Source organism: Trifolium pratense, linkage group LG2 (assembly GCF_020283565.1).
Source record: "Trifolium pratense cultivar HEN17-A07 linkage group LG2, ARS_RC_1.1, whole genome shotgun sequence".
Classification (NCBI taxonomy): Eukaryota; Viridiplantae; Streptophyta; class Magnoliopsida; order Fabales; family Fabaceae; genus Trifolium; species Trifolium pratense.
The window spans coordinates 25508369-25519818 of record NC_060060.1 but is presented as its reverse complement, the minus strand read 5'-3'; the positions used below and the strand labels follow the sequence as shown (position 1 = coordinate 25519818).

The 11450-nt window shown below is 29.9% G+C and overlaps 1 protein-coding gene across 1 annotated transcript; it reads right to left on the bottom strand.

The window, feature by feature from the left end:
• Positions 1–976: 976 nt before the first annotated feature.
• LOC123911546 (truncated transcription factor CAULIFLOWER A-like) lies at positions 977–9368 on the bottom strand. The gene is made up of 8 exons (XM_045962983.1): positions 8951–9368; positions 7069–7150; positions 6441–6505; positions 5205–5304; positions 4127–4168; positions 3945–3986; positions 1420–1535; positions 977–1323 (listed from the first exon to the last, which is right to left on the bottom strand). The coding sequence occupies exons 1-8, from the start codon at positions 9133–9135 to the stop codon at positions 1248–1250; spliced, it is 708 nt and encodes a 235-aa protein (XP_045818939.1). The 5' UTR covers positions 9136–9368; the 3' UTR covers positions 977–1247.
• Between the last annotated feature and the right edge of the window lie 2082 nt (positions 9369–11450).

Here is an 11450-nt window from a genome sequence, read left to right as displayed (position 1 = left end):
TGTGTTGGAGACATCGCAACCTGATGTGCCTAAATAACGAGACATGGTCCTTAAGTCGACTTTCCTTTAACATCGGATCTATGGATGCTTCTTGGATTTCGATGGACCGATCACTTTTGATTCGAGACCGGGAATTAGAGTAGCATATTCGTAGGTCGAGTTGATGTCTTTTTTGGTGGTCTGGAGACTGTGGAGTTCCCTTTAGCTATGGACCTCGTTTAGTTAGTGTGCAGGTGTTCCTTTTGGTGTGTGGAGGCTTGTTTTGGTGTGCCCTTTAGTTTTGGTGTTTTTTGGTATTTCAGGAGGCTTGTTTATAGCTCTTTTTTTTTTTTTTTCTTCTTTTGTCCCTTATGTATCATGTTCACCCGCTTGACATTTTTCATGCCTTGTTTGAGGTTTCTAATAAAATTTGTTGTTTCAAAAAAAAAAAATAATAATAATAAATTAGGTCTATGATTGAAAATTTCAAGAATTGCTTCGCTCCTACCTCTTATGGCGATTCAAATGATAGATTTATCAATTGGATCAGAACAATAAGAATTACTCTTGTACCATTCTTAATGTTGATAGAAGTTGTCTTGGTTCCCCAAGTCAATCAGGTTTTTGTGTAATCATTAGAAGCACCTTTGGTTACTATCTGGTAGGGTTTTTGTGTTACATTCAAGAGTCTTTTTTCATTTTATATGCCAAGCTGTATGCTATCTACAAAGGAAGGGCCTCTTGTTGGCCATTAACATGGACATTGACGAGTTAGTCTGCTTAGATTCTTTACATTGTTTCATTAATAAATATAAAAATGAATAATTTCTTAACTTTTGATCATTTATTATCATCAGGTTTTATGTCAATATCATTTAGAATATGTTAATTCATTATTTTTAAGGTACAAAATTTTTATGGAAAGATTAAAACTGTGTGATTTTAAAATATAGAAATCAATTTTATAAATGAATAAAATTAGGGAGCAAAACTGTAATTAAACGGTATTCCACTACCGTAGTGAAAAAGTTCTCCATACTAAAATTATTAGAATTTGATTACAAATTTAATATCCTCTTACATAAAAAACACTTGAAATTAATGTCTTCAACTTATTGAAAACCATATATATCATTGACTCAAGCATATATAATGTATTCATTCCAACATTTAGACATATATTACGACATATACTCGTTCCTATATGATATATATGATTGTAAAATATAAAAACGTTTTCAAGAACATCCAAGGTTGGAAATTAAGAATCAATAATATAGTGGTTCAAGGGTCAGGTCAAGCCCGTTTCTCCCATGTTCTTGTTCTCCCACACGGTAATTGCCACTGAATATATAAATTGAAAAAAGTTACACTTTGTGCGTGAGTGAAATTAATCACAATATGATCATTTTATAATAGAAAAGTTAGGTAGTATCATACCCTATGTTCAAACCGGGAAGAGGGTCTTGTAGTATGAAAGAAGTATTAACCCTATAGTTTGGCTGCTCCCATTGAGCAGCAGCCTCTTGTGCAACTGCCTTCTCCTTCTCCTTAATCTAAATAATTCAAATCATCATAAACATATGATTTTAGAGTAATATAAAGCAATTATCATCAGTTTAAAGTATATACATGTAACTATTTTATGACATGTAGCAAGGAAAATATACTTTGTAAAATATAGCTAGTGGCAATCCACCGCCTGGCCAGCCCGTTGCCCGGTAAAAAAAACGGTATTTTAAGGGGTAATTTAGGGCAAACCTGAGTTTTTTTTTTTTGGTTTAAAACTGAGATTTTTCCCAGACTTTGTAAATTTTCTGACTCTGTCATTGAATATAGCTCAAACTTTTCTTAAGGATTGACGAAATACTTTATAAAAAGATAATCAAAAGAGTGCAAAGAGTATCAGAAGTATTCAAACAAGAAAAAAAATAGAATAACATACATGCATAACAAGACAAAACAAAACAAAAAAACAATCAAAGACTAAAATAGGAAAACCAAACTGAAAATCGGGCAAAAAGAACAGAAAACTAGAAGCCTAAAGACTAATAGGAGAACAACAAACTTTTTTTTTTATAAGCAAATGATGGAATTAATAAGGAGTACAAAGAGAACAAGAAACTTGACGGCCTTCAAACAAATTTGTCCGGTCATCTACACAATACTCTAGATAAGACATTTAAAAGAGATCCATGGTTTAAATTCCGACTGCTAATACATAGTAACAACTAAAATGTTCTGTTTAACACTAATGATATTTTAATATTGTATTAGACTTTTTAATAAAAGGCTAAAAAATAGATTGATATGTAGTGTATTAGGTTACATTTTAGAGTTTAATTTTGTTACAATGTAAACAAATAAAATCTATCATATGACAAGCAGTAGGGAAGAGCACAAAACAAAATTACTATAAGAATTTAGGGTTTCGTTTTAAAAGTAACATATACACCAACCATCTTATCCTATTTAATAGTGACAATTAAAGACACATTTAAAACCAATAGTACATTTTTAAGTGAATTTTATCCTATATTTTATAATGAATTTTATTTTGTTAGGGAGTGAGAAGACGAGTGGATTAAAGAACTAGTGAAAGATCAAAGATTTGTCCATTGGAATTGAGCCACAACTGGTCCAGTGGCCCGGATTGATGTTCACTAATGAGTACACTATACATCATTTTCAGAATTGTAACCTTTCCCATGGTCAAAAGATAAAAAGTTGCAGGATGGTTTCATCAAAGATATAAGTATTTTTTTAAGTTGTGCGGCAGAAATGGGATATTTTCATCAAAATAGATTTTCTATAGATTTTATATTTTTCAATAATATAATTACAGCTAATTATAAAATGTGTAATTAAAACTTTAATGTCTAATTAAATTTTTGCTACACCTTAATACTAATGTGGTCCTCATGAACTTAGTTCAGTTGGTAAGGGACATCACATTTTATATACTTCAACATAACTTGGCTTTTACGCCCAACACAAACATGTGTGACAATTATGCTCGTATAATCTGACATCAGAATGATGGGCATTTACTGTCCATCAAGGTTCTTCAGTCATTTTTCAACAGGTACATCCTATTATTATATTCTTAAAATTTTACTCCACCTCTTACTAATTTGAGTGTCGGAATGCCTGTAGGTATAAAAAATCCCCTCTCATTCACCAGAACAAAAGAGGAGCTTCCCCGGACTAAGAATTATTTCTGATCCAGGAATGATCACTATTTTTTTAGGGACTAAGGCAATGGCCTTGTTGGCCTTGCTAACCTTATCACTCTACTAAAAGGGAAGACAAATAGATTATTGTAATTCAATAGATTGCCATCATTGAGGTAGAGGTTGGGAATGAACTAAGACTAAGCATGCCTTAAGATCTTTAAGTTGCTAGCTAGGAGTTAAAGACTTACTTGTGATTTGACATGCAACACTTTGGGTCATATGAAGGACTGGTGACGAGTACATATTTTCATCATAGACTCCTAAGGTGGAAGAGGCCGGATGTATATTCTATTAGATTATTTTTTGCCAATGGTTCTATGGAAAGAAAAAACAAAAAGCGCAATTGGTTTGTCAATTATTAAAATTATTTACATATTTCGTTTGCCGATTAACAAAAAAACGGTTACCTTCACCATGGTGAACTTTATTTTTTTATAGATAGACGAAATGAGAAGTTATTGGAAACGTGTACATAGAAAGTGAAATGATTAGGATTCGAATCCCGTTCATGATGTTCGACACTAACAATTTCGACATTTCTGCCGATCAAGTTAAGATTTATGGACACCACGGTGAACTTTTATCCTTTGTAATGAATTGAATAATTTATAACAAAAAACGATTTCCTTCACCATAGTAAACAATACCAGATGTATGTATTAAGCGTATGATTTTGTGTTCAAAAATACTAAAAAAAAAAGACAGTTGGAAGGCTGATGTATTGCTTACCTCTTTTGAGAGCATGTTATTCTGCTCTTGAATTCCTTTCTCCTGTCATAAGAAAGAGTAGAATTAGTTCTCCATATTATTAGTTTCATTATATCTAGAGAACAACGCCTTCATTTGGTGTACTATAATGTGACAGAAAACAAATAAAGCCTGGATAAATTAACTTGGAGTTTTAGGGATACCTTTTTCTGAAGCTCAGAAATGGCTTCATACATCACTTGAGTCTGTCACCATAATTTATAATATTTCTATGATTAGTACCAAAATAGCTTTATTATATATTATAAATATAGAAACATATGAATATAATTATTATTCATTTTACAACAAGATATATAAATTTTGACAAAGTAGTGAATAAATAAAGGTTTAACAGTATGGGATTTCCTATTTGGGTCCTTGAATTACAATATTTGTCAATGATTCTCTGAATTTATCAAGACTTTGTAGTAGGATTTTAGTTAATAATTATAATGGAATACCTAAACTTTTAAATGATTTGTAATTGAGTATATACTTATTGACAAATTGACCAACATATGTCAAGTGAAAAGAGTTTCAACATATGTCAAGTAAAGGATTCCTTAGTCAATAAAATTTTTATAAAAGAAATTCAACAAATTGACCAACATATGTCAAGTGAAAATAGTTTCAAATCATTGAATAAAGTTCAAATTTCATTTGGGAAACACAGATATCTAGAATTAGGCAAGTCATGAAGTTCGACACACATTGGTGTCTGACACTCCTATGACATGTATCAAACAAATCAAATAAGTGTCTTAAAATATTATTTTTTCCTTTTCTTCGATACTCTTTGAGTCAGTGTCTAACACATGTATATGAGACTGGAACACTCATGTTGAATAGTTCATACAAATGTTCTAAAAAAACAATCTTTGTTTCGATAATTTGTAAAATACTCGTTCGACACTCCCTTCAAATATTAAATATGTCTCGAAACAATGTTAGTGAAAAATAAGGATAAAAACATTAATACTATTGTTGATGTATCTGTGTTGTGACATGTGGCCTAACAAATTTTGAAGGAGAGAGATTTCATCTTAGAATTGTAAGTTATGCTTAATTCTTGTAAGATGCTAAATACTTCAACTTATTAACTCATATTCAAACAATCTAATACTCAATGTGTAACTCTTAACTTAAATTGATTATAAAGTTCAAATTATATATTAAATATAATTTCAATATTGAGAGAGAGAATCTATGTGTGTGTATAGAAATTCAATGTAAACATACTCTGCGGGAACGGATGTTCTTGAGACCAGTATCTAACTGCTGCTCTAAACACTGAAGCTCTTTCAGGCTCATTGTAGCTAAATCTTCTCCCATATAGTGCCTGAATATATAAAAGAATATTAATTTCAGATCAATATAAACTAAGTTACACTGCACACATGCATATGTAAATAGTGCATAATTAAATTAAAAATAAGGGAAAATTAAATCATATGCATTATTATTATGCATATATACAAGGTTTTAAATTGCGGTTGCGGTCGTGGATGCGGTTGCGGTTGCAGGTATTGCGATTGCGGCTAATGCGGACACTGCGATGCAATTGCGGCCGTTGCGGCGTGAAATAATTTTTTATCCGCACAAACACAGAAAAAATACTATAATTATTGTAATTCCTTATATATCTTTTACTTATAATTCTATATAAATTTTAATTCATTTTTAAGTCATCGAGACATAAGAAGACAGAAACTCTAAAATGAAAGGACATAAAGGAAAAAATAAAGGTGAGATTTTCTGAATTTTTACGAAAAGGAATATTGGATTGAACCGTTGCGGCCGTTGCAGTCAAAACTCCGTTGTGTTGCGGTGAAATGCTGTTGCGTTGCGGTTGCGTTGCGGCATCACGTGTGATTTGAGTTCACACCGCAATTGCGGTCCGATGCGGTTGCAGTGCTTACCGCATCCGCAATATTGCGGCCGCATCAGCTGATGCGGTCCGCAATTTAAAACCTTGCATATATATATATATATATATATGCACTATTACACCGGTGTAACATTTGAGTAATGTTACTCTGCTCAATAATGCTTTAACGAATACAAATTTTACAAAATTCATCGTTGGATTGAAAACTTATATCATATAGATCATCTATGTTAAATTTTATAAAAATCTAAAATCGTTTGATATGTTATTGAGACTGATCAAGATTAATGGTTTATGCGTTTTTATTGAATACCGTTAATCTTGATCTATCTCAATAATATAACAAACGATTTTAGATTTTTGTAAAATTTAACATAGATGATCTATACGATATAAGTTTTCAATCCAACGGTGGATTTTGTAAAATTTGTATTCGTTAAAGCGTTATTGAGTGGTCAAATGTTACACCGGTGTAATTTGATCTCTCCCATATATATATATATATATATATATATATATATATATTGTCCAATGTCATTTTTTTCTTTTTCTAAAACAACAAAGAGGATAATCATAAAGATGTGTACCTGTGGTTTCGCTGCAAAAGATCAATCTTTGCTTTGAGTCTAGTGTATTCAATTGTCCAGTTTTCCTGCACCAAAGTACACCTACTACTTAGCTCCTTGCTATTATAATTTTGAATGAACTGATGTTAACATATGAATTTCAATTATTACTTTTTCTTATTATATATGTCTGTTTTTTACACAATAATCTATGACTTGTGTTGACTTTTATATTAGGGTTGACTCATCCTTTCAAGATTGACTTGTAAAGTGAGAATTATCGGTAGTTATAAATTTGTGTTCCGATCATCTTACATCGAATATGCGACTCTTAAGATGCATAGTCATAATTGCCTATATATTTCCACAGTAAAAGCAATGATTTTAAATTACAATTGCAATCACGCTAGTACAAACCATTATATTTCAGCTAACAATTGTCAAAATCACAATTGAAATGATGTTGCTAAGACCTCAAAATCCGGTTATATTGTGCTTGCAGACTGCAATTTAAAACGATGATATCTAAGTCCCTAACGCAGGCCGCAACTGCAATTCTAGTTTAGAACTATATATGACTGATGATGCTATAACACTTCACAATGCCAGAATTTATTATTGACAGATTAAAAAGAATATATTGACAAACCTGTGTGTCAGGAGTATCATTTCCTACTAGTTGTTTCTCTGCATAGCCATACCTTTCATGGCGTTCCAGTATCTGCTCCATGCTGTTTCAATGGAACAGTACAGCAAAGTTTATATATATATATATAGTTCTCAAACATTATTAATCAGTTTACACACACAATGCAGAATATGTAAAGGGAACATAAAATACTCCCTAGGATGCAAAATTTCATAGATAAATAATGTTAATACCAATTATTCAAATGATTTAAAAAGGGAATTTATGTTTAGAATAGAAAAAGGTGTATAAAAGAAACTTAGTTGTTGAGGTTAAAGCTCGAAGACAGTTTTGCAATCAAGTAATTAAATTCAAATAATTAATAAAATTCATCTAAAGAATAGAACTTTTTTCACTAAAATCTGGAGGTTAACAAAAAAATAACTCAAAGAAGACATATTGCGCAAAGAGGTTAAATGTTATATCTTCATTCACAATTACATTATGGGTGGAGTTAACATGTGTCTCACAGGTAAAAAAAAACTCTGGCTTTAAATGGGACCCCAGCAAGTGGACGGTGGGATTGGTCTCCTCGGATTAGTCGGTCCTAAGACCGTATACCGATCTTTCAAAAAAAACATGGGTCTCATAGATGCTAAGGACACATGTTAAAAAACCTAAGAGTGAAAAATTGATATAAAAAACAAAATATATAATTAAATGTGTTCAAGTGTAAAAATCAATCTGTTGTCATGTATATTGGGTGGTAGACTGATCATCTTAAGAGTTTTAACATTGTTGAATATTCAAATTCAAGTTCAGTCAAACTCAGTCAAAACATTGATTAAGTTCGAAAAGATTGATATCATCTAATCCGAATACTTTTGGGTTCAAAATGGCCATTTGAACATTTTAATTCCTCATAAACTAGAGGAAAAAAGGGTAAATTAATATTTGCAATCTAATAATAATAATAATAATAATTTTGAATGGAAAATATAACATTATAAATACAAAAATGGACACTAAAAAATCCAAAGTACTAATAAAAATAATATTTGTGATGGTAAAAAAAAAATTCATGCTTCCATGTCCCCAATCATCGAAGGGAATTGATCAAACAGAAACTCAGTCACACAAATATACAGAAAAAGGGTTAGCAAATTGCATAATATTTCTAAACAAAAGAAGGGTTAGCAAATCACTCTTCTATCAAAGATTCCTTACTTCTATACTTCCCTCATGATCTGCAAAAAATTAATCACCTCTGAAAATCTCAACAAAAAGAAACCAAAAATTTAAAATAAGGGCGTTTAATAATTTATATATGATCACAAGGTATCCTATATAAATGTTGTATTAATCCTGGTTAAGTTTGAACAAATGATTTTCCTACACTGAGAAAATCTCTTCTTTTAATTATAGAAATAAAATAAAAAAATAAAAAAATACATGGTTTGATATTATTTGAACAAATATATAATATTTTTGAGACTTGATTGATAAGAACAAAGAAAAAAAAAGCTGAAATAAACAGGAAGAGAACTTGAAACACTTTTTGTATATTTTAACACTAAATTACAAAAGGAAAAAGTAAAAATCTTCTTATGCCTTGATTTGTGGTTTAATAAAATTTTAGCCTTTTAAAAAAAAACACTAAATTACAAAAACCCTTCTCAAGATAAAAAGTAAAAATCAAAAGGAAAAAAAAACACTATAAATAAAATAAGAAACATCTTTCTAGATTTTTGCATGATATATAGATCTACTTTTTTTTTAAAGAAGATTTTAAAAAAAAATTTGGTGAACTAAGAAGAAGATTTTAAATATAAAATTGTATGATATATAGATCTAAATGAATATATTTCTATATAAATAAATAATTAGGGCTTTATATAGTTACCATGAATCAGTTGAATACTCAAAGAGCTTTCCATTATGAGAGAAGATAATCAAAGCAACTTCAGCATCACAAAGAACAGAGAGTTCATTAGCTTTCTTGAGCAAACCGGTTCTCCTTTTTGAGAAAGTTACTTGTCGATTGATCTTGTTCTCGATCCGTTTTAGCTGTACCTTACTCCTTCCCATGTTTGGTTACAATATTTTTTCCTTTTAATTATTATTATATTTATATACCTAGATCTTTACCTAATTAGTTCTTGCCCTTTTTCACCAGAAATAAATCCCAGCTCCCAAACAAGGTAAAGGAGGGACCATACTTGAGAAGTATGTTTATAAAAAGGCTGGCAAATATAGCCAAGTGTGTGTTTGACAATATTTGGTCATGGATTTTCATTTTTCTTTTTCTTCTAGACTATTATTGGTTTGTACATTTTTCTGTAAAAATTAAATAGAATATATGAGGTTGGGGTGAGTTGGCCACATCAATTGTTTTGAGCTGAGAATTAAAGATGTTAAAGGACCGAGTTCAAGTATATTAATATATACCGTATAAAATACAACTGTAAAATTCGGAAAAGTAATTTTTTTTTTGTCGGTGTGGCGTGATATAATTAATTGGTTAGGAATGCATTGGTTTTTTTCAATAATATCATTTCTCTTCCATGTCAATTTTTGTGGGGTTCATGTGTGTTTTTGCAAAGATATTCGGTTGTGTTTTTAAGCAATTAGATTAGCTATAGATTGGACTATTTAGAAAGAAAGAAGCAATAGAGTGTTCCCTCAAAAAAGTCTTCCATTTGTTATTCAACATCAAAGTCTAGGTTTGGTGGAGGTTGAAGCCTTGGAAAAAGAATTTTTGTTTAGGATTTTCGGTATTCTAATTTTTTACTCTCTTTTTTTAATAAGCAAAAATTGATTTATAAGAAGCACGATAAATACTCAATTCTTATAATTCAAAGTCAATCACCTTAGTTGCATTGTAAGCAAACTAAATGATTATTACACCAATCCGAAAAAGCTAAATTAGCATTGCTCCCTAATCGACCTATAAAAAAAAATCATGAAATATATAAATAATAAAGAAGATACATTAACACAAGCTCCTATAAATAAAATGTTATTACATATACGCCAAATGATTCTTTACTCTTGATTTTTATATTGAAATCTATTTCTTTTTAGGTAAACCTTATGCTTAAAATGTTTTATATATATATATATATATATATATATATATATATATATATATATATATATATATTCGGCTTCCTAAAAAAAAATTGGTACAAACATTTTATTAAATTTACTGAAAATGATGAATCCTTCTTTCTACACTATTTTTTAAATGTGCATATTTCATATTAGAAGTTTGCTTTGTCTACTGTTTTGTTCGGTTCTGTTCGCGTGTGTCAACCTATCTGTAAGCGGTCGGCACTGAGAGATCTCAATAGGTGCAATATTGAGGCTTATGATAGCTTATGTCGTGCTTAATTTTGTGATGGCTCCTTAATTTGGTTGTCCATTAGGATTATCTTGTATTGGTTTGCACTATTTTTAGATTCACCGGTTGTCTATTGGTTTGCACTATTTTTAGATTCACTGGTTGTCCATTTGTGTATTGCATCTTTTTCTGCAAGTTCAGGAGCTGTTTTGGCTTTTAGCTTAGTGTTTCCTTTAGCATGTTGCATTAGGTCAAGGGTGCATTGGTGACTGTCATGTATTTTGACTTGTTTTGGAGTAGTTTTGAACATCTAGTGCACAATTCACTCTTTAATATATAATTTGCTTTTCCAAAAAAAAAAAAAAAAAAAAAAACATTGATTTTATTATTATAAACCAACCTATCAGTAGACATTTTCTTACGGTTAAAAAAATTATTACTATCACGCTCTTTCCAAATAAATCAATTCATTATTGGTCACTCGATCAAAAGATATATCTTACTATTTTAATAAAATTATCATAAATTTTTTATCATTATACAATAATTTTTTCAAAGATATTAGTTAGAGTCTACTTATAAACCATTTTTTAATAACCATTTTTAATGGTCAATATTAAATCGACCCTTAATAAAATCTGGTTTGCTTATAGAAAAAAAAAAAAGAAAAGTGCCTACTAGCCTATATATAGTACCATGCTAAAACGTGACTTACTTAATTAGTTCCCTTCCCTAAGAGGCAAGTCCATTTAAATCTACCTAAACATAATATTGGTGAACAAATTCGAGAATCGTGAAAATAATTTCAAAGTTTATTATCAAATCAATATATGTCGTGGTGTTGAACAAAGTCATTGGACTCAACTAGTTAATAAATTTATCAATCAAATCTTCTTACCTTGATACTATACTGAACTCTTTCATTAAATTTATTCTTATAAAAAGAAAATAAAAGAAATCACATATAAAAATCAAATTTTAATTTTGACTTTTTATTTATAATTCAATTATACGCAAAATTTTATTGTAAAAAAAAATTATATGCAAAATTTAGTATGCT